General features: G+C 43.1%; 1 protein-coding gene across 16 annotated transcripts in view; it reads left to right on the forward strand.

Annotated features, from left to right (window-relative positions):
* The window catches only part of heph (polypyrimidine tract-binding protein 1 heph), a 364,217-nt gene that overhangs the window by 286,085 nt on the left and 54,530 nt on the right, over positions 1–23,602 (forward strand). For 13 of the 16 annotated variants that reach the window (XR_010824767.1, XM_066747745.1, XM_066747743.1 and 10 more), the window contains one exon: positions 11,834–12,019. Coding sequence is in view for 15 of the 16 variants with exons in the window: in XM_066747745.1 (XP_066603842.1) it covers positions 11,834–12,019 (186 nt within the window). In the remaining variant the exon portion in view is untranslated. Of the gene's footprint in view, positions 1–11,328; positions 11,453–11,833; positions 12,020–23,602 lie in introns of those variants that run through there. The other 3 variants (XM_066747752.1, XM_066747754.1, XM_066747757.1) reach the window with 2 other exon arrangements.

Genomic DNA, 23,602 nt, shown 5'->3' on the forward strand with positions numbered 1-23,602 from the left:
ATAGATATCCAAACTTATATATACAAATTCCCTTAGGTTGTTCTTCACTTTTTTTCACTTTAATTATACTTGGATCGAAGCATGAGGAATTCGTTACCATTCTCCTGGGAAATGTTTGATGGTCAATAGCGAATATTTTAACGAAAAACAGACTCGAGTGTGTTTTGAGTTTGGAACGTGCGGTTGGTGAGCTACAGGGTGGATCTATCGATTTCTGCGAGTTTGCATGTAGCGAGCTCGTTTACCCAAATACCCACAGCGACCCCTTGGAACGATACTCTGCTGTGTTCTGCATGCTTTTAATGTCTTATACCTCCCATCGCGTTACCCCCGGCCATTGCATAGCGACATTTCATATACACTTACCTTTACACAATTGCGAAAGAATCGTACTGGCATTTTTCTCCTCGAGGAATCACGTCCTCTTATCGCGAGTCCTGTCCCATTTAATCCCCAGCAGATATAGCCACGGTATAATTCCATGTATAGGTAATTAGAAAGATCAACCCCATTGTGCATTTATCACGATAAATCATCCTTTCGCGTATTACGAATGTCAAAGCACGAATTGTAATTCTCTCTTTTATTTCTTTCATTTTCCTCTCGGTCCCTCCATTTTCCCTCTGCTCCGATTTGCCTAAAACGTTTATTCATGAATATTAATCAAATTTCATAGTTTTCGATCATTACTAGTTTTATGGAATTTCTGTTCGGTATCTGGTAGTAAATGGAATGATTTCTTTCTGCTTTGCTTTGAAATGGGAGAGAGAGAAACGAGCGAGCGAATTTAAAGTAGTGTACGCGTAAAATTCTGCAGCCCGAGGCTCATCCCAGCGAGTAATATACAAGTCCAAGGATTTGCAGAGTGAAGCAAGGATTTGATATGGCGTTTGCGGTTACGTCGAGTAAAGTAGAGTGAGGGGGTTTAACAGGAGAGAAGCTTCGACACGGAAGTTGCCATCTTCTTTTCTCCAACGTCAAAATTACTTGCCTTTTCTAACTACGCACTCTTTTCTTCCACTATTTTTTTTATTTTACTTTTTTGTAGTATTCACCCGAAGAACGTCACAATTACACATTCGGTTTTTAACCGTGGAATATATAAATATCGTATTCTCAGCTTGCACGAATGTAGGTCAAATGTAGCAATAATGACTTAAGAAAAATGATATTTCTAATTTAAAAGACCAATTAGGTGATACGGCTCTAATAGATTTCGCGGATATCGGGGATTACCAGCATCGCAAAGTTTTTCTAATGATTGGACGATGGTGGAGAGCGAGTATTCTATTGGCAGTAATAAATTCTTATTCAATCTCTCGATTGCTACTTTCCACAAAATTCCGATCGTAGAGAACTTTAATCTCGTTCGCTTTAATTCCTCTGCCAGCTCACCTGGCGCCACAGCGGGATAGAAATTCATCCTGAGCACGTGTGCAGCATCCCTTAAAGTTTACGACGATTGCCGGACATAAGCTCACGTCTCCGGGAAGTGGGTTGGTTGGGACGGTGGAGGGATGGAGAAGGGGAGGGGAAAGGGGGGGGGGGCGTATAGTGGGAGGAGGACCGACTCGGGTAAAGTTCACGTTTCGTTTCAGACGCCTCGTGAGACGCGGTCGCGCCACCGTGACGACAAAGCAGCTGACATTTTTTTTACGTCACAGGAAATTGCACCTCACCAATTCACCCTTGAACCGAGCGTTCATATTGCTGTCAAAACCCCAAAGCACTCTCGATGATTAAATCGCTTATTCCTAAAGTGAGCACTCCGTTATATCTCTAATTCCATGTTGTTTGCCTAGAATATAAATAAACCTAAGCTAATATTTTACGTTTCAATTGAGACGCTACAAATGTATTTGTCTAAATAATAGGCTTTATAGCGCGTGATGCATTAAGAATAACAACCCATATTTTCATTCCGACTGACGGAAAGTAAATATTTTTCTTGAGAATGTTCGGCGTCATTTCCTTCATCGCGTCGGGCTAAGAATGCGAATGTATCAGGTATCGATGATCAAGAAGAATCGAAAAAGAGATTGATGCTTCAATATGTTCAACGTAAGGATATTTCGTCATCGGATGTAAAAGTGTTAGCTCATTATTTTGCCTTGGACAATGATTTTTAGCTAGAATCTCCGAGGTTTTTGCATTTTCGATAACGAGGAAATCGATCTCAATAACGAGGACAAATTTGACAAGTCTAAAATGCGTACTGAAATGATGGCGCTATTAACGAGAGAACCCCCGACGCAGAGTTTATAATATGTAAAAATATCTGTACAATTGAAAACCTTGGCATGTCCTGGTATTAAATACACAAAACCATTATTACTTTTCACAAACCTTTCAAGTATTTTCTATTAATTGGAAACATCGGAAATTTTTGAATTTTATTCCGTCAAGTTATCACTTTATATTGTTAATTAAAAAACGTATTTAATTTCGTTTAAGGAAAAAAATAACTGAAAATCTGTACGGTTCCTGAAATATTATTGACAATAAAGGGTATATTTTTTTGGGTGGGCAGAGATATTTAGTGGTTTCGTGGTATTAAATTGCTGCGATTGTGCAGAAAGCCAGCATAGAATAAGCGCTCGTTATTCGGCTATGTATCGCAATAATATCTAAAATTGTCCACGTGATTAAACTAGCAGAATGAAATTATTTTACAGAAAATTGATAGGTCGATAAACAAAAAGGTTTTCAGACCGGTACATGTTTTTAGCGTATTGGTTTATTGATGAAACGTAGGTACCTGCGCGTGTAGATATATTACAGTTCATTATTTCCTCCCGATCAACTGCCCCATTCTGATACACGCCCCCCTGATAATGAATCACAATTTTCTATATTAACGTTCGGCAACTACACTCCCGACAGTTATTCGACACCGTTTGTTTACCGCTTATTTAACGTTTTCATTGTTATCGCGTGTTTCTTGTTTACTCGGTAGATCCTTAATGTACTGGAAAATTTGTGCTATACAAATACGTTTCCCATCTTTTTTTGTTCAATAATCAGGAGCGAAATTATCACTGAATTAACGCTGCGATTATTCGTTAATGCGCTTAGCCAAATTAAGCTCGAGCGAGAGATACTAATACGACCTGAAAAGATACGTGTGTAACCCCCTAATTTAATTTTCACTGTGCGCACTCTCCGTTTCTTTCTCTATTTTTCTCTTAATTCGCGTCACGTGTTATTTTTCAGTCTACGTTCTACCCTCTTCCAGCCTCTGCTTTCTCGATTTTCAGTCTACTCAAATCCTCGCGTGTTATAGTTTTCATGAAACTGCAGCTTTTTCAATGAATACGTTTATTTACATAATGTTTTGCTCAAATAATTTGTTGACAAACAAACAAAAAAAAATGGATCTTAGTGTCATTATTTATAAATTAGAGGGCTGAAAGCAGAGAGAAGAGAGATTAAACAAATCGGTGTCCCAGGGATCACTGGAAATAGCTGGCTAACATGGGTTAATCAGATCCCATCCTGTTTGCAATTGGATTAAAGTAACTCGCTTAAGACCACGTCGGTCTAACCTAGGAATTGATCCTGTTGCTTAACTCGGTTGGCTTCCATACCCCTCAGACCTGGAATTTTCGTGCCCAACTTAAAGATTCTACCAAGTTATATGTACTTCCGGCTAAATGTTAAGAGTTTGCGGTTTACTCACTTTATCCCGTAATGTTTACCGTCACATAATCTACCGCAGCTTATACTATTTAAGTGGTAAAATATAAACTCTCGTCGTTACAGAAGTCATTTATATCGTCTACGTCAATTTAATCTATTTAAATTGACGTAGAATTTACAGATATTTTTGTATGTGTGCTTTTTTTTCATTTCGTCAGTGTTGGCCAGAAGAGATGAATTTATGGAAATAGAAGTAACGTCGTCGTCGTCGTAGTTTTCGACACCGCACGATCGATCGTCCGACGTGCAAGGACTATTAATAAATTGCTTCCGTTCAATTATAGTTCGTGATAAATCGCATCGCGTCTGGAGGCAGTCGCCACTCGTCAACGAGGAAATTGAGCTGTACTGCCCCAAAGTTCGAACACAAAATTGAAAAGTTAGCCACGCCGAGATTGACTGTGCCATCGTTTACCTCGTTCGATCCGCAAGTTGTCGCTTTAATATAAAAAAAAAGTATTCGTCGCTAAAAAGCAAAAAACTAGCAGCTCCCACTCGCACTCCATCAATTTTTGCATCAGCTGATTCACGAGTTTTTTGCGGGAATTTAATTCCATCTGTTCGTATTACCATTATTCCGTGATATTTGCAATTGATCAAATGTCACGAAGCACCTGAATTAGTCAGTTATTGGACTGGGTGTATTTTTGTAAAAAGATTTATAATCAAGTGAGAATGGTGGTGGGAAAAATGTTTGAATCGTTGGATATGGTTACATAAGGACAAATATTGCTCGGAGTGTGGAGAAAGAGAGAGAGAGAGAGGGTGTTCAAAAGAAATCAAGATGAAAAGTTTAATGAAAGTTACGTATTGCGAGAGCGAATATGAAGTTTACAGCAAGATGGAATACTGGTCTAGAGCTGCGGGAGGGTAGAAAGGGTGAGAGTGGAAAGTTACATATTTAGAGAGATATGGCACGATATGTCAAAAGAGTCTTACAGAAAGTACTCGCCCGTCACAACCGAATGGGAACCGAAACCCTAGAAAATCCTTCGGAAGGACCTTTTGGAGACCGCTTTCCAAATAGTTCTCCTGCCTACTCTCGCACGTAAAGGGGTTTTTCCTTTTTCACAGCATTGCGACGAGAATTTCGAGTATACGGTCGAAAAGTCAAAAGTCGCGCTAATTTTTTCTCTTCCTTTTCATACGCTGAAAGCCTAGAAGGTCCTGAATAAAGTGTCCTCAAGACCCTTTAATCTACTTGCCCCTGCGCTAGAAAATATATCTCACCGTCCTTTTCTCTTTCCTCCCTTTTTTACAATAATACATTTCGTAAATATTAGCTAGTCCTCTGAGATAATTTAATTCCGCAATCTAAAGAGCAGAGTCGCGTAAGTCGAACTGCAATTGATCAAATTTAAGGCGTAAAGCAGCACGAACCGATCATTGCAGGTGCAAAGCAAAATGTAAAAGCTTTTTAGTGGACCGAACTCGGTGAGTTGGTTCAAGCGAATGACTAAAAGAATGTAAAAAGAAAAAAGTTGAAGCATGGGGGAGGAAGCAGTAATAAAAACTAGCAAGAAATTCTCACGTCGGTGCTGATAGCTAGAGGAGAAGCTCTCAGATGTTTGGTTCCGATATCGGTAGGAGCTACCAACTCAATTCGATTAATTAATTAGCACCCATTATCGAGTTTTGGGCCCATCGAGATGCAAGGGCCGAAAGGTGACTTTACTTTAGTCGCCCTTGAGAGTAAACGGAATGGTTGGTAGTTGGACGAGGCTAAGATATACAGCGAGGAAACAAACTATCTCAAGAGAGTTTCCACAAGCTTAGTTGTGTGCGAAATTGGCTCAGTGCGAGAACACAAATTAAGAGAAAAATGAAGCCGCAGCATACATACTCCAATAGGTCTAAAGGACATAATTTAATTTCTCAAATGCCATCCCATGTATCGTCTTTTTCCCTTTACTCTTGCGCGCTTATTCTTATTTATCTTGGAGCGGCGAATAAATAACGAGGCCCGCATACACATTAAATTTTTACTTCACCAATAAGCTCAATCGTAACGAAATTTCTCTTCTCCATCCATCTTCGACAAAGACAAATAAATATTGCTCCTGAAATCTTTCGAGCACTTTGCGGTAAAGTTAGTCTTAACACAGAAGCACCACTACTCGTTCTTTTCATTCACTAATCGATGTTCGTTTCCCCAAATTCACTACGCCAGATATTAATCTCATTTAAAAAGTTTGAAAATTATTTTTCCATGGAGTTTGAAACTGCAAAAATATGTTAGGCGAATGGAGTTTTCAAATTATAGAAATATTAATTTACGCAGATTTCGAAAAATTGGCCGAGCCTTCGTTATCTCGAATTCTATTTCACCGTGCTAACAATGGTTTATTTATTCGATAAATAGTTTTAATATATATTTTCTATGTTTTATTTGGTTTTACCAAAAATTCTTTATCCTTTAACCACCGGTAATCGCAGATTAAACGTGAAACAAGAAAACTTCTTAAATTTGAGAAAATTAAAAGCAGTCCCGCGAGGCATGTTTTTCACAAAACTATGACGTAGAATTTTTCCCCTCGATTACCTTCGCGAGTTAGTTTTCCATCGTTTCATCGTTATTTTGCCCGCTTCCAATTTTCGACTATTCATGCGCTACACATAGCGTTTATTACAATGAGATTTGCATAAATTTTGGTATTTTTTTTTTCTCAAAAATTGGACGTTGATAGTAGCTTAGGCGGAGGGATTAATTTTAAGTATTTCGAGAGGGTAAAGGTTCGTGTTGAAAATAAACGACGGGATGCGTGGAGAGGCTTGCGCTGCATTCTTTACTTAAGCGTATAAAGTAGGAAGGAATCTATAAGCCGTAAACAATGGTTACGCCTGGTATAAGGTGCGTCAAATTATCAAGATATATTTTCGCCGAGGTACCTCCGTTTCTTCCGTGAATGTGGATGGTGAAGTAGCGAGTCGAGGAGAGGCCAAAGGGGGCAGAGCGAAAGAGGTAGAAGCTGATGGCTCGAAAGGGAGGGGGGGGGGGGGTGAGTCGGAAGAGGATTTGCACAGTCTGCAGGAGCCACCCCCGAGCGACGCAGACACTTGGCCCCATTGCTCCCTAGGGTCTGTATTAATGATATAATATTTCTTTGATTCACCGGCCTGGCGTTTCTCCCTTAACAACCTCGTAACCCCCCCCCCCTTGGAAAATACACCGAGAAGAGCGGAAAGAGAAAGTGAAAAAGGGGAAAAGCTGACAGAGCTGGAGAGTCGAGCGACTGGAGCTCGAACGTAGTTTCAACAGGAAGCCCGTTTCACATTCCTTATGGCCGAGATAAATTACATTCATGCTCTACCAACCCCTGCTGGAATCTTGTAGCAGCTTTTCGAAGACTTAAAGATATTGGTACTGGTATATACCAGTGATGCTCGTAGTAGTGATTGTGATGATGCCGATGTCGGTAGAGGACAGTGGCTGTGTAGTAGTGGTGCACGTTGGTCCACGGCCGATGAATCTGTTAACAGACACGCTGACTCAACGTCTTTCCAAGTTTATTTAAATCAGAAATAACTCTGTCCATCCCCTATCGCCAGACCACACTGCACCTCTTTATTACTGCTTCTTCCTTCCCTCGACCTTTGCTCCCTCTTTCTCTCTCTCTCTCTGCCTCCCTCTTCATCTCTTCCGGTGCTTCTTCAAGTGTTCAGTCTCTCTACCTTTGTAGAACCCCCCAGCCCTCCCACGAATCCGTTTCTCCTTCATTTTCTACCTCCCTGGAGTATCGCTTTCCTCATTTTCACTCTTTACCCACTCGGCTCGCTGCAAACTCGCGAAATGACTTAGTCATAACGCTTAAGTCACTTCTCGCATCTTCATGCCGCTTCCAAACGCCAATCCCTTCGCTTCTTATCCTTCACGGTTTGCGCTCTCTTTATCCATCGTGCACTCTCGGCGCTGTCGGAGTATCGCCTGCCACTCGTGAATGACGAATCACCCGGCTAAGCGCAGTGAGACAAACTTAAATTTAAACTATATAGACCTCGGCATATCGACTTACCGAGAACACGAATGTTCATTATTTCTTTCTTAGACAACCGATCCCACCTAATTTCCTCGAAATAACACTTTTGCCAGGCGACGACTAACGATTAGAATGAAATGAACTCGTGGAAATCCCAATAGAGATTATTGACTCGAAATTGCAAATCGAATAAAATTGAATATGTTTCGTGCAAAAAAAAGCACGAAGCAGTATATATATGTATATGTCGGAGTTGGTGTTTGGTCTATACGACTATAAGCGTGTAGTCTCTTCAGAATCCTTGGGGGTTAAACGTCGACGCTGGCGTCGTGTGTATCGCCGTGTCTGCCGAGGGGACAGACTTGTTTACGGTTTTGCACGAGAATTCTATCCAATAACATCTTTATGGCCGACGTATATCCAGTGGCCACGGTGTTCCCGCTCGCAACTAAAGGTAATGTGCCATTCACAATCCTCGTCAGTAAATAACACCATTCGCATCACATTTTCACTTTCTTCCCTTTTTTCCCCAAATCTTACACGACCGGCTTTTATTACTACGCATTATAAAAATAGTCGAAGAAAAGTGACCCTTGGGGTGTTTTATTAGCGGAAAAGTGATTCTTATCAAGGAAAGACGTAGGGTATAAAAGTATCGGTGCTATTGAACACAGGTCGAAATCAGATACTGAAGGGAATATGAGCCGTGCCATACAAACGAGTGTCCTGACCTCGACAGGGAAAATGAGTGGACGCACGCGACCGGTCAGCCGTTCTCCCCCCGTGCCCCCGTGTGTCCTACACTATACCTATATATCCGTATCCGCAAAATATAATAATCGTCCACAGCCAACCCTGCTGTGATGTACGACTCCATAAACGTAGCCGGCACCCTTGTAACGGGCATGGCTACCACGAGGACGATCCACACCCACGCGATTATCGCCTTAACCACCACGCACGCCCCTTACCGCTACTCCTTTACCTACCTACCACCTACCTTCCTAGCTCAACCCTGCTCCTATAACGCTAAAAAAGCTTCCTCTCCACTAAAAGCCTTTTGTCTCTCACCAAATCTCTCATGAATTTACTCCTCGTCCCTCGAATCTCCAACGCGAAATACTCTTTCTCCGTTACACCCCCGCGCGCGCAAATATTTACTATAGGTATCCATAACATCCAGCACTTCCATGCACCATTTAAAGTTCCCTTCCTCGACAAAATTTGACAAGTCTGAAAAGCAACGGGGCGACCCCGTTATTTCTAATTACAAGATAACGTGCTGCGATATTATTTCTTGTCAGTGAGCGAGATTGATTCGGCTTTCCATCATGATTGCGTACTGTTGAATAGATCATTTCGCTGAAATTACTGCATATGCTTAATCGACAAACAATAGGATGGCTATCTGTTTTGATCTATCTCGCCCCCAACCCCTTTCTCTTTAGCTCCGTGTGTCGATCAACAGCTATATGTGTATGTAAATATACATGTATTTTCCCTGTCTCTCGCTCTCTCTCTCTCTTCGGCTGACTGACATAAGAGCCGACTCTCGCTCAAATCCGGACGAGAATTTCGCTCCATTTGGACGAAAACCCAATTCTGTCGGTCTATGCGTCATTAGCGTTGGAAACGGAGTTAGCGCCGCTAAATCCAGAACGACGGGTCCGGTTGGCATATTATTTCCTCCTATGGACTCGCCTTGCACCCCTGACACACGTTCGCATTAACTCACCTATACGTACTTCCCAGCCAAATCTTTCCCAAAAAATGGTCTTTTCCATTACAAATTCTCCGTATTTTCCTGCGCTGCTTTCATGAATGAATCCAGCATAAAAACCACGCGTCTTTTTCAACTCCGGCATTGAATTTCACCTTTTATTGTATACGAGTAAGTAGTGGCGTATTATGAAATGAATGAGCACGTTTCGAATACAGTTTTTGTTTATGGTCGTTATACCGCGTTTGCCAACTGAATTAAGATTTAAAGGAATACAATGGACGCGATAAGAGAAAAAGACAAGGAGGGGAAAATGGTGGGATTAAGAAAGAATAAAGACAGCTATTAAGCGATAAAAGGGTGGGAGAAGCCTCGTTAGAATTTACATTAATGAGCCAAACATGTTGGCAATCATACATGAAGCATTTTTCCATTCTTATCGTTACTTTCTTCCTTTGATCTTTGGTTGGCAGTACATTGTCCAGTACTGTCACCAGATATTTTTTTTTTCACCATAAAACACTTTGTTTTATTTAACGATTGAACGTCCCAGCATATTGTCATTTCATTTGTCACTGCCTCCGCTAACAACTTATTTCATTCGCCAAGGATGAATCATCTAATTAACAGTTGGCACCTCGTATTCACAATTATATACCTACCTGAAGAAAATACGAAGCTGGGATTAGAGCTAGTCGGAATATAAAAGTAGGTTATAATATTACCGAGAGAGAGAGAGAGAGAGAGAGCTCTGTACAGTAGTTATATTTCCTTCTCTCTCGTGCGTACGTGCGCGTTTGTTTTAATGATCAATTAGCACGCACTGTTGAAAGCTGTTTGGAGAAGCAACAAAAATAGAGCCGAGATTAGAATTAGTCAGGAGAGATAGGAAATGGGTTATGATATTACCGCGGGCTACTGTATTATTCTTTTTCTTTTGTTCCACCTTACTTTACAGTATTTTTACATTCTACATTCGTACGCATATAAGGATAGTGCTAGGGCAGGAAAGGGAATGTGCTTTTGAAGATGAAAATATTTCGTGTTCGTTTAAGTGGTGGGTCGAGTTTCTGCTTTCGTCATCTGGCAACGAAGTGGCGTAATTAAAATGAAATTCTCGAGTGTATAAACTCGCCGGAGGCTAGTTTCCTCCCTTGCAGAGTTTAGTTCGTATCTGCCGCCTTTTACCGTTATCGTCGCCATGTTTACCGTCCATGTTTACAGATTTCAGATATTTCATTTTGCGCCGCGTTGCGAGGTAAATGTAAAAATCTCTTCTCTCTCTCCACTCAAAACCCATTCCTCTGTGTATCTAATTTCATGCGTTCCGAGAGAAAGAATATATATACGCATTACCTTTTAACAATAACATTATTAAGGATGATTTCATTATGAGAGAAACCATTTGAATTATGCATCGTAATATTGCAAAGGTACCACAGCACAAAGAAATATTGTATAAACAAAATACAGAAACACACGCTTCATAAAATATTTTAATCAAGGAAGTAAATTGAATTAACGTTACCCATGAAAATAAGCCGTGAACGATGCACAAGCTTCTCTTTTTACGATTCTTTGGTCTTTTCGTCAGTATCGCGACCACAGTTGTCCTTTTCTACATATTCAAATAACATACATTGTCTCTGGAAATATTGAACAAACGCAATATGCTGCTTACCCATTAGCCAACAGAAAATTTCAATCGAGGTCATCGAGTTTGAGGGGTAATATCGGGCAGTTGCATGCAGAAAGAAACCTTTTCTTCGGAATAAAATGGCATGAAAGTGCTTCGATCGTCAGACGAGCGCATCTGCAACGGAAGTTTGTCCACGCGTTAAGTGGTAGGGTGTAGTGATGCAATTTCTCCGCGAGCTTATCATCATCGCAGCAACCACCGGAACTCCCGTCGTTCGAGCCTTAAAGCTCATCTGGAAGACAACTGCTCTCGTTGCGATCGTAAAAAAAAAAAAAAAAAACAACGACAGGCGCACCGAATCGTTTTTACGAGTGCTGCTGACGCTCGTTTCGACAAACCATAAAAGTCCAGAAACAGGTGTGTGTATTTCGGTCTATTTAGTTGATAAGATTCCGTATACTCCCTACTGGAACAATTAATTCTTTCCCCTCGCGTACCGCTACACCGTTTACCCCATTAGCTTATCGAAGTCCTCTGTTTTTTATTTTCCTTCTTCTTTTCCTTCTCATTACCGACCAGGGTTTACCTAATTACGGATCCCCAACGTGAAAGTTTTCGAGTCCTCTTACGCTCTTTCACCCCACGTATTCTTGCAATTGAGAGCAGAAAGAATTTCAGGGTTCTCTCTCTCTCTCTCTCTCTCTCTCTGCTCCCTCTTAAATACCTCAACTGGCATTCGACCAACTGCTTCGAGTTTTGATAATCGACTAACGGAGCTGTTTGTGTTTTTTGTTGCAGGCATTTTTAGAAATGGCGGACGAAGGAGCCGCGGCCACAATGGTGACTTATTACGCGTCCTGCGTGGCTCAGCTCAGGAACAGAGCTGTCTACGTCCAGTTCAGTAATCATCGGGAGCTCAAGACCGATCAGACGCACAGCAACGCGGTCAGTAGTTCCACAAACACCATCGCCAACACGTCCAACGTCAGTATCATTATTTTACATCTTTTCTTACCCAAATAAACGATCCCCGACACTCCCATTCAACGTACAGAATATATGAACATTTTTTATTTTCACAACTATGAATATCTCACTCTAAACACTCATACACATATACACTGTACGTTTTAGCCAATAATTTATTTTTATCGGTTCTTGAATTTCATCCGATATAAAACAACTGTTATCGTACACAATCTTACGTTACCATTATTTAGCGCGTTTTCCGCTTTGGTTATTTTTAAGCTTCCATCGTTAAGCATTAATTAAGTTTAATTAAGGACTGTTTGCGGGACGACCGGGACGATAATGCGTGGAATTAGATATAGCGAGGTGGAATAAAGCTCGGACAAATTTAATTAAACTCACTCGGATTAGGAGTAAAATAGTGTCCAAAACTCGAGATTCCAAGGTGAATCGAGTTGGTCGTTTAAACAAGTCCATTAAGTGTAATCTCCTTTGCAGTATCACACGGGCAAGTGCATACATGTACATGTGTGCGCGTGTATATGGACAAACACAGAAATAGTCTGATAGATTCAACAAACACTGCCGTATGCGAATGTCAGTCATTTCGTTGGCGATGTAAAGTCAATCTAAACAGCCACGCTTCTAAACTCCATTATAATTAACGTGTCCATAATTTACAACCGTCCCCGTGGACAGTCCCCCCCCCCCCCCCCCCCACCACCACCACCACCACCACCCTTTCTCCCTCGTCCGAACTATTTCGAGCGGCTGACACAGTACCTCAACTGCCTGTCACACAACTGTCCGCGACCACTTTAGCATATATCCTCCAACACGAACCTTGATTTCAGGGATTTTCCTGATTTATATCTCCAATTTATCTTACGCGCGATCCTCGGTCGTTCCCATCACGAATTAACCTCACAGTGTGCGCTCGATCCAACGATAAAAGTGTCTCCCAATGCTGGCTCGCTCGAACAAACCAACCGTGTTGCGATGCGTAAGCACGAGCGAGTAAAACTGGCCTCGAAAAGGGTCGCTTTTCGAACGAAACGACAAGCCTTGTGCCTTCTTAAAGCGCGATTGTTAAACCGGATAATATTTAATAATAGCGACTAACAGGATGATAATGTAGGAAGGATTGGTAAAACCAGAAGCAGTTAGTTTCTTCCTTCTTTTAGCACAGCTTAGCGTTCACCGAGCTCTCCCCTGCAAGCGGCTTTTTTAATCGCTATATCCCCCTTTCACCGAAGAAACACGCTTTAATTTGCGTACTTTGAGTCGAAACGCGGAATTAAAACGTCTGCGAGTTTCGCGTCCTCTGCAATTAACCCTCCCAGAGTTTATAAACGAATCGGCCAACTATAGAGACGATTCCAACGATCCTTCAAGTCGACCGAACAGTTTTCCACTGTAAATTGCACGTAAATATATACGTCATTACATTATTTTCATTACCCTCGGATGGACCCCAAATTCGCCAAATTATTATAGCAATGGAAAAGAACTGTAAGAACCGTGCGTCGCAGCTATATGCAATCACGCGACTGGTTAATTGTTCGTAGATCAGATGACGATTCGACTCTGGAACGGTCATACGTCATAATCAAAATGAAATTTCATTTAACAAAGCTCTTAATTAATTTAATGTACCGAGTACTTGTGCTACTATAAAGCTACTTAAATAGAGGAATTAATTCACGAAAATGACTGCCCGCGTTATTATCATAATTGCTCGATTAAGTCGAACGATTGATTAACACTGATTGCAGAATGAATGAGCTGTTTATCATTTACACCATTATGTATCATGGAGTGGAGGATTTTTTTCCACGTTGGAGTCATGAATAGGGTTGTCGGTAGTGGTGGTGGTGGTGGTATAGGAAAGGTGGAGAGTGACGTTTTGGGCAATAACGAGGGGATGACGTTGGTTAATGTCGTGCGAGTAAAGTTGTATTGGCGGCTTGACAAAAAGGGCTGCAAGTTTGCCGACGTTCGGGTCGGGCTCTTCGGAGAAGTCTCTCGAGTTGGCCAACTGCTCTCGCGTGCGTCCCGGAACTTGGTGGAAACGGACACCGTTTCCCGGAGGAGTCGTCTCTCAGACCTTTGAAGTTTCGCGGTGGTTCGCCGCGGCTTCGCGGTCATGACTGGCTAGGAAAAATAATAAATAAAATGCTTGAATAGCAGAGTTTTCCCTTCGTCCTCTCCCTGCAGCCTCGCACCATTTTCACCCTCCTCCTCCTCCTCCCACCTGCCTCACCCGATATCCGACCAACTTTCTTGAAAATTTTACGCGCGCTAGTCCTTTCTTACACCGGTTGCTACCTTTTTTGCACCCTCGTATGCTTTATAGAGAGTTCACTTTTACCTCGTATCGTCTACTCGCGAAACTTTTCGTCTTTTTTCTTGCCCTACTGGCGAACTTGTACGGATTATATTTATCTCCTCGAGCGCGAGTCATTCTTGCCCGTGGAGAAAAATTGGTAACCGGGAGGAGTGGGCCGCGCGCGGTGAGAAAGGGAAGCTTAAAGGGGGAAAGAGGTGGAGCGTTTCCTTAAAGCTCGAGATTCGCCAATCGTCACCGTCATTCGCGCCCACGCTGTACCACGATATAACACTGGAGAGGGTCTCTTAACATCTTCGAGTGAATTAGAGCGCGCAGTTCCGCTATCTGTCTAGGTTCGTTCTGCGCGAAATGACAATTCACCTCCAATGTCCTCGCGTCGTCCAAGTTCTGCTCCTCGTTCGAACGCTGCCTCCTTCCTTCCTTCCTTCCTTCCTTCCTTGAAATATACATATAAATATATGCGTGTGCAGGTGTGCGCATCTGCGCTCGAGAGAACCCAAGTGAAACTTGCTCCGTTAACCTTCGGAGCGTGGCCCGGATATTCGAGAAAACTGTCTCGCGGTCCCGTTCCGTCTATATACGGTGCAAAGTAGATGGATCCTTCGTCGAGGATGAAGGATGTTTCGAGCACTTCTCCAGAACGTAACGTCGAGTATATAAACGAGGTGGTGAACGATGGCGTATGGATCGTGCTTCGAGGTATCGCACGCGATAAACTCCCACTCCTCGCTGGAGAATCGATGATAAATTTGCTCGGCATCGATCGTTAAGGCAGCCTCTCTTTCGGCTCGAATCGTCCCAGAGACGCGTGTGTATATACAGGATGACACGGTTTTACCAGACGATTGCAAAAGCTGCGCGCTTGTAATGATGAGAATAATTTACTTTGGCAAGATTGCAAAGTGCTTTCATTGTCTCGAATTGGAAGGGAATTGTTGGATTTTTCCGATGTCAGTGCGAAATCTTTGGTAGTGCGAGGGTATTTCTTTTCGCTTGAAAATACAGTCCGAAGAGCGTGGAGAGAGTGTAAAGGGTGTGGGAGGAGAAGGAGGGGCGGGGGGTGTGGCATGGATGGAGGAAAGAAGACTAGGAATTCTCGTAGGGAGAAATTCGCCCCTGGCACGGTCGAATGATTTCTTGCCGGGCGTCGCGGCTGACAAACGACGCCGAAAAAGCAATCGCCGTGAAAGCCTGGGCACTCGCTTCTGCTTCTGCATGCACGTTTCTTCGGATCCACAAGCACGACGACTGCTGCCTGGCCCCTATTTGCCTTACCTTACCCCCTACCTGTTGGTGGATAGACGAAGGGCGGCTACCGCTTCCGATGACGCTCTTCCAAATCACTCGCCCGTAACAGCAGCCGCCTCTACCAGCTTATCAAAAATATCTCATTCTACTGCTTCGAGAGAGTCCACTCTCCGCATTCCTTCCATTTAAATACATCCTCGAACATTCCGGAACGTCTGCAAATTCGAAAGCATTTTGCGAGATCCTTCTTTGGTATTTATTATTAAGCGCAACAGCTGCCAAGGAATTTTGCACTTTGACTCCTGTGTACGAGCTGTTAAAAAAGTCTATCGCAAACGAGTGGAATGAGAGATATGCTACTGAAATTAATTCTTCGGCCAGGTAGAGGCTAGAGGCTACGCTGTAGTTAAATGAAAATCGCCACAACTGTGGAATTGTGCGATAAAAATGGTCATTTATATCGATACGGGGCGTCAGCGTATTACACAGTACTGTGTAATTTAGAAATATAATTTTTGCATCCTTTGTCGTTTCGTATAATAATACAAGTTATACTACTCTATTTCTTTATCACTTTTCACTCTACTACTTGTTTATATAATTTTCAACAAACTTTTTCACGTCGATAGAGATTTTCGTAGGTTCAATTTTTTCGGAACACTGATTTTTTATACATTCTATTTTTTGCACACTTTCCCCTATTTTCTTATGGAAGACCTACTTGTTAATTCCCACTTTTGATTTATTCTTCGCGATTGCTTCGAGTTTGTCGCGGTTTTAGTTTAATGAAATTATTTCGGGGCGCGTATTTCTTTGCAGTGTTGTCTGGCTCATTTGTGAAGCGCGTAGCTTACAAAGGATTCATAGTTTCAATTCGGTGACCTTAGCTAGGGATTAAAAGAGACTTTCGCAGGGCTTATCTATCGGTGCGGTATGCCTACGGCGCGCATTCGCCTTGTCCAATAATTAATTTAGGCTTTCACCTGGGGATTCTAGTTTACAGTCGTTAAAGCACCCCCCCCCCCCCCACCTATTGCAAAAACTTCTTTCTCCTTTAGCATCGTATTTTCTAGCCTACATGGAAATTTACTAGAAATTTAACTTGTTTTTCTCGAATACCGCGAGAAACTTTAAAAACCTCGCATAATTTATTTCATCCTTTACAAGCGAAATTTGGAAAATAATAATGCAGTAAAACATATGAGCCTCCCCCTCCATTTCTCTTTAAAGTATTATTTTAAAAAATGTTTAGTGTTTACATACGCCTTTGCAAGTTCAACCATGCTGTGCAGTACGCAAAGGTATCCGGAGAGAGAGAGAGAGAGAGAGAGAGAGAGCCTTATCACAAGGCTGTTCCAAGGTGAAGCCCTGTGCACCGACTTTAAAGCTTGGCACTGCTTCTCGTCCCGACAGGCTTTATAAAAACGTTATTCTGCGTTTCACACAAGATGTGTCATAATTCTAATTGAATTTTATACGTTAGCTTTTCACTCATGTACAAAAACGCACTTCTCTCTTGACCAGCTAAAAATATATCCGCGCGCACGAATAATTTAACAGAAATTGCAATTACGTTGTAATTAAGGAAAGCTTTCTGTATGAAAAGGGACAATTTTTTAATCGAAAGCTGTATAATCGTTGAATTTGGTTTAATCGCGTGTACATAATTGTACGGACATGGATATTGGAATAGAGAAAAGAGTTGTCGGCAGTTTGCGGCGTTAAGTATTTTCCATCGCGTTAAGTGAATCTTATATCAGGTTGAAGGTTTAGTGGTGGTAGCGATTATTATTTGCCTTCCCGAGTTCTCTCTCTCTCTCTCTCTCTCTCTCTGGATGCGGCCAGTAGTGAGAAGCAGGTGGGTAATGTGAAAAGGGACGGGAGTGTGGAGGAGGGAGGAGGAGTGGTTGGTTGGCCGCTACTTTTCCCTCGGCTTGGCAAACACACAGGCAAGCCTAAATGGTTGGCAGCGTATATTCGTGAGGTGGCGTAATTTGGCCATTGTTCCCGCCTCCAGCGGCACGACGGTGCCTTCATAACCTCCACCCCTTGCACTTAATAATTAATATCTATGCACGGGAAAGCCACTGTACAGCTTGGCGGTTCCGGATGCGAGATCTTCTGCCCCTCCACCCACCCACCCTTCCTCCTACCCCGTCAGTCTCTCCCTCCTTTTATCTGCTAGCTGCCATTTTATCTCCCAACCACCTTGGCTTCTCTTCGTCTATCTTGCGCCAACTGCCTAACCAAACCCCACCATCCCTCGCGCAGCAACCAAACCGTGCTTGCATTACAAAATTAAGGCAGTGCTCTTCCGACTGGCCCCTTTCTCATCTTCCTCCCTCCACCCCCCTTATATCATACGCTTCTTCCACCACCACCATTACTCCTCCAAGTCTACTTTTTCAACCAAATTGTTAGATTTTCCACTCGCCATATTGTCTGCATTTATATATATATATATAGCGTAAGCTTCGGCTCAACGGAATAAAGAAACTAATTGGGCTTGGTGCTAATTGACGTCAGCTGTAATTTATCACGTCCCACATTACAATAGCAGAGATTCACCTCAACGCCGTAACACAATGGTGTCTTCGAGGAAGGCGACTAACTTTTCCCAAAGTACCTTTAACATTTTTAATATGAAAAATATTTAACTGGCGCTGGATCCGGACTGCTCCTTCCTTCTCTCGTTTCATTTTGTTATTTTTTACTCTTGCCGCGAGTAAATATTGAACGCGCTTTGAATCCGTATAAATGTTAAGGGGAGGGGAGGAAGAAACAGAGGAAGAACAAAAGAATGGAGAAGGAGGAGAGAGCACGAGATTAAATTTACTCGAAGGGACGGTGAATGGTTAAATGTCAGTTTTCCGCGGTTATTCTTGGTGAGACGGTGAATGGGGTGGTGGGAGAGTGGGTGGGATAAACGAAGGGGAGGGGGGGGGTAAGCGCGGGAGAAGCGTGGTTTGGAGGAGGAGAGAAAAAGAATAAAAGGAGGAAGAGAGGCGAACAATGTACATTGAGGCGTCTCGCAGAAACAATGCAGCACGCCGTAGATCACCCAAGACACCCTCCATTAAAAATATTACGCCATCTTCTTCGTGTAACCAGTCCCCGGCCTGCGAAAGCTTCTCCATCTCTGCAGCGCCCTTGTCGGCAGCCGCGACAGCTTCGAATAACAACGCCCCATTGTTAAAGCTACATCCACTGCATTGGACTCTGAAATATGCAAGCCGTGAAGACCCTAAGCCCTTTCAAATGCCAGCAACCCAGATCCCTCGTCCCGTCCACCTTTAAACCACTGAACTATAACCTCCGCCTAGAATATGCTCCCTGCATTTCCAACTAATCGCGAAAGCATAACATTCCTCAAACATTAATAATTTTCAACCAGCTGTTTGCTCCATTTGGCCCGAATCTTCTCCTTTCGTTAAGACTGCGAGCCACGAGGATTCTTGTCAATTTTTCTTGCATCCTTGAAAGCTGTCAACACAAAAGGGAAAAGAAATATGGACTTCCGGCACACGGGGGGCCGCTGGTGTCTGTCTACCAGATCCAAAGAGAGAGAGAGAGAGAGAGAAAAGGATGAGATTGATTACTATGACTTTGGAATTATCCGTCCGGTTCATAAGTTTGCAATTTATAATACGCGAACACCTTTACCAGCGAGTACTTCACTTTTCAGTCGCAGTTCATGCTCGCCCATTTCCTTCATTTTTCACCACCGCTTAAAAGGAAGAAAGTGGAGAATTGATTCGACGGATGAGAAATCGAAGCGATTTGTTTGCTCGGCAAACCCAAAAGAATCCTCCTGCCAGTTCTTTTGGTCCCGCAAGCTCCCTTACATTCTCCCATTTGTACCTCCCTATCTCCTATACGTATAACTCGTACCACGTAAATTTTCACCATGAGAATCCTGCACAATGCCCTGCGCTTTTATAACCATGTAAAACGACGCAGCGCCAGCTGCGCGACATTGGAGATTTCTGATTTTTCCACGAGGTACGGGAAATGATAAAAAAAAAAACAATAAAAAATAAAAAACTTAGAGTAGAGGAGAGGAAGGGGGCAATAGAGCAGTCAGGAAGACTGATTATTCTAACTGGAGAAGAGCTCGTCTGGTTCGCGGGCTACTCCATCATTTTGACGGGTACGAATCCCGTTCGTGACGCTGTCCAATGAACGCAGCCCTTTATTTCCCTCGAAAAAGGTGCGAGAGCCATTATAAAAGAAAGAAAGTAGCGAGTAACGCGCGGTTCGTAATGGAGCGGGTATATAGGGACAGCATTTATTCAATGAGAGGAGGAGGATAGTCAAGAATCGAGAGAGAGAGAGAGAGAGAGAACGAGCGTCACGAGACTGTGTACATATTTCAAGTCGATGGTCCGGAGACACGATCGACTCGGAGTTAGACAAATTATTTCTCGTCAAACTTCTGACGGACACCAGACGTGATAGACTCGACTAGAGCAATACGGTGTCAATGTAACAATAATGCCGCGTGGCACGTAGATACTCCATTATCATGCTTCGCTTATCATCAATAGAAGCCGTCGTCACTCTCGCGCGATATTTCACCGGAATGTTCGCGAAAGAATATTAAAAATTGCACATTCTCTCCCTCTATATGTGCGATATACGCTAGAAATGATTCTTTCCATTGAATACCGCTCTCACCCCCTCCCCTTTCCCATTGAATTTTTGCTTTCTCTTAATTTTACGTAAGAGAAGAGCTACTTTGCTCAAGGTCTCTCAAGGTCGTCGGATAATTGAATTTAAAAAACGTAGTTGCATCGCGCGTTCACCGCCACTGAAACCATTAGAAGACAATAAGCTATAACGCAGTATAAACTGTATGATATTTTTCTACCCTTACCCTCCTCTCGTTTCTAATTCTACTTTACTCTTTGCCGCTCCGCCGAAAGGATCTCATTTGGGGAACAAATGGTTGAAAGATCTCCCCATTGCACCGATCTCGAGAGAAGAGCGGCAATTTTTCCCTGCCTCTCTTGTTCTTGGGAATACGTTAATTCCTGATATTCCTCAGTTTCCTTGCGAGATAGGTATTTCCGTATTCCATCTTTCGAGTGTCATTTCTCACCGTCTCGAGACGCAAAGTAAAGCAACGTTTTTATGTGCAATATATCCCCCCCCCCCTCTCTCTCTCTCTCTCACTCTCCATGGCATACGCGAAACCCTCTTAGTTGCTCCGCAAATTGTAGAAATCGAGAAAGGAAATTCTTTACCCTCTCCCCCCTCCCCCCTCCCACAGCCAATCCCACGATAGAAGTAACGGATTATAAATGAAAATTCGCGAAATCTTCTCGTTTATTCATTAATTGCCAGAATTTTTCTTCCGTCAGGAGGAGGAAGACTGCCAAACCACTTTGCATTATCTTTCGCTGGCAGGCCCGCTTTTATCGTGAGAATAACTAATGCCCGCTGAGTCGTCATTGTTATTTATTATCGTGCCTATTATGTTTCTTCGGAGCTTTTTGGCTTGTCGCGTCACTCGAGAAGAACGACGTTCCTCCGTGCGGTAGCCGCAAGGCTGGACCGTGGCAAATGTATATTTAACCTGGCCAAAGAGAAAGAGAGAGAGAGAGAGAGAGAGAGAGAGAGAGAGAGTCAGCTTGCTTACCGAATATTTACTGGCAAGCAAGAGGTCCGTGTACGCGCACAACGAGTAGTCATCACCACGCGTGCATTATTACGTCACGCGCGCAGCCATTTTTAGATAGCTTTCTCTCCAAAGCTCACCCCGACAATGATGCATCGAATAACAAGCGAAGCCGAGTATCCGCGTCCTGGTGTTTATTCCCAAGCCATTATCCGGACCTCCAGCATACTTTCCAGCAGACGCCAGTAGTCCAACGAACGAACCACAGCTTTTCGACATTAAAACTTCATTGTTCTTCGAGTGGAACGTGTTAAACTCTTTGAGCTTGTTTCCGCATGCTCTAGATTACAGTCCCCGCGTACCGATCGATAATTATTTTTCTTCGTCCTTCTCGCTGCATGGGTAAACATAATTACAAGGCGAAATTGTCTCAAACTTTACGCGATTAAAACACAAATATTTGGAGGATATCCTTATTAGAGATACGTACAGAACCGTCTATATATAGCGATTCTCCTTTAATTGCTGTAATTTGTTTGCCAATGATTCGCCGGACCAGTGTATAACTTATTCAGTGGTATTGAAGCTATACAATTTTGTTCCGGAGTAAATCGATCGAAGAATCGAGGTATGACCGAATATTCGCTAAAACACAAATACTGTTTTAAGTAATGTTTATTCAATCTCTCTCTCTCTCTCTCTCTCTCTCTCTCTCGGGTAACTTCTTCTTTTCCTTCCACTCTTTCCACCCCTTGGCTTTTCCACCCCTACCCCCCCCCTCTCTCCCGCAACGTGGTCTGTTTGTCGACTCTGTTGCTCCGCAAATAAATCTTCCCTCGACAAGCAGCATCTTTTCTGGCATCTTCTCCCCTGAATAATTCGTCGTTTTCCGAGCCCGCGACGAATCAATCTCAGCAGACAGAAGGTAAATCAAGCGAAATCGGGTGTATAAAGAGATATTGTTATTGGAAATGTAATTTGTGCGGCCGATATAGCGTCGTTATCTCGATCATCCCAGCAGTATTTTCTCGCCTCGCACGAGCCTCCGACGCCACCGCCGCTGCTGCCGCGCACTCTTGATAAACTATCGCCGGACTTATATTCGCCAAAATAATACATCTGCCCCAGGAGCAATCTCGATCCGACGGATATTAATAAAACCACATAATTACGAGGAATTTATTATCCCCCGTTACGGCTGCGATTAATAACATTTGCTTCGAGCCAAAGAACAATCGCTCGAATCCATAAATTTTCCAGCTGGATATAATAAATCAATGCAATATAGTGGTAGGAAGAAGAAGAAGAAGAAGAAGAAGAGAAAAAAAAGGAAGATATTTGCGGATATCGCAGGATGAGAAAATGGGGGTGTGGGGGTGGTATTTTATTATTGCGATCGTGATAAAAGTGGGAAATAAGTTTTCGATCCGGGAGCCATTCTCGCGGAGGTCAGGGCATAAAAAATCGCTAGCAGGTTGAACTGCTGGGAGCATAGGTGGGTAGGAAGCACTGGGGTGGAAAGAGGGGGGTTAGAGCGGGCGATTGGCCAAGCAAAGTATCGGCGGCGGTGGTAGCGGAGGCAACGAGTAATGGAAGGTTATGGTAATGTTCGCAGTCCCGGCACTCAACGTTAGTTTCAAGGCGGGCTATCAAAAGGGGATGGAAACTACCCTTTGGAGTAGTTATTTCACCCCTTAAAAGCGGCTTCGGGCAAGTGCATATCCGTGATAACGATCCCGAGGGCCTTCTGCCGCAACAATCTTGCCGGTGGTCGCTCTTCTAATGGAACACGAAAAAGTGAACAGCAATCGCACGCCACTAGGATACGCGCGCCGCGTGCGATCAACCACCACCACCACCTCTCTCCAAACGCTCCATTTAATTCCACCCTATTTTCTTTAAAATCCTCCCCTATCGCTCCTGTGTCTTAAATTGATAATTTCTCTCTCTCCCTCTCTCTCTCTCTCTCTCTCTCTGCTTCGCAAGCCGCGCAGTGTGAAAATCCTTATTTATCGTAGTATAAACGAGTTCATTGGAAGCGATCGACACTGTCTCTATATAAATGGAAAGATAAATGGTTATATTTACGAGATTACATTTTGCAGGAGCTGTGCACTGTGTGTAGGGTAAGAGATTCGCGATAAACAGCGAATAGCGAACGTTTGCGGGGAAGTTTGCAAGTTCTCGCGGTCGGTACTCGGTGCGCGGAGGCCAAAACTTCTCGCGGGAACTTGCAGCAGGGTCGCGATTCGACGTTGGTCGAGGTTTACCATCGAACCACCCCCGAATGGCCTTGCCGCTGATGCTTAAAAGACCCGCCGATTCTCCTACCACTCGTTTTGCTATTCAAACTCAAGTGACACGTCGATACTTTGATATT

This window comes from Prorops nasuta, unplaced genomic scaffold (genome assembly GCF_024137725.1).
Source record: "Prorops nasuta isolate Cenicafe-Biocafe unplaced genomic scaffold, Cenicafe_Pnas_1.2 PNAS00003, whole genome shotgun sequence".
NCBI lineage: Eukaryota > Metazoa > Arthropoda > Insecta > Hymenoptera > Bethylidae > Prorops > Prorops nasuta.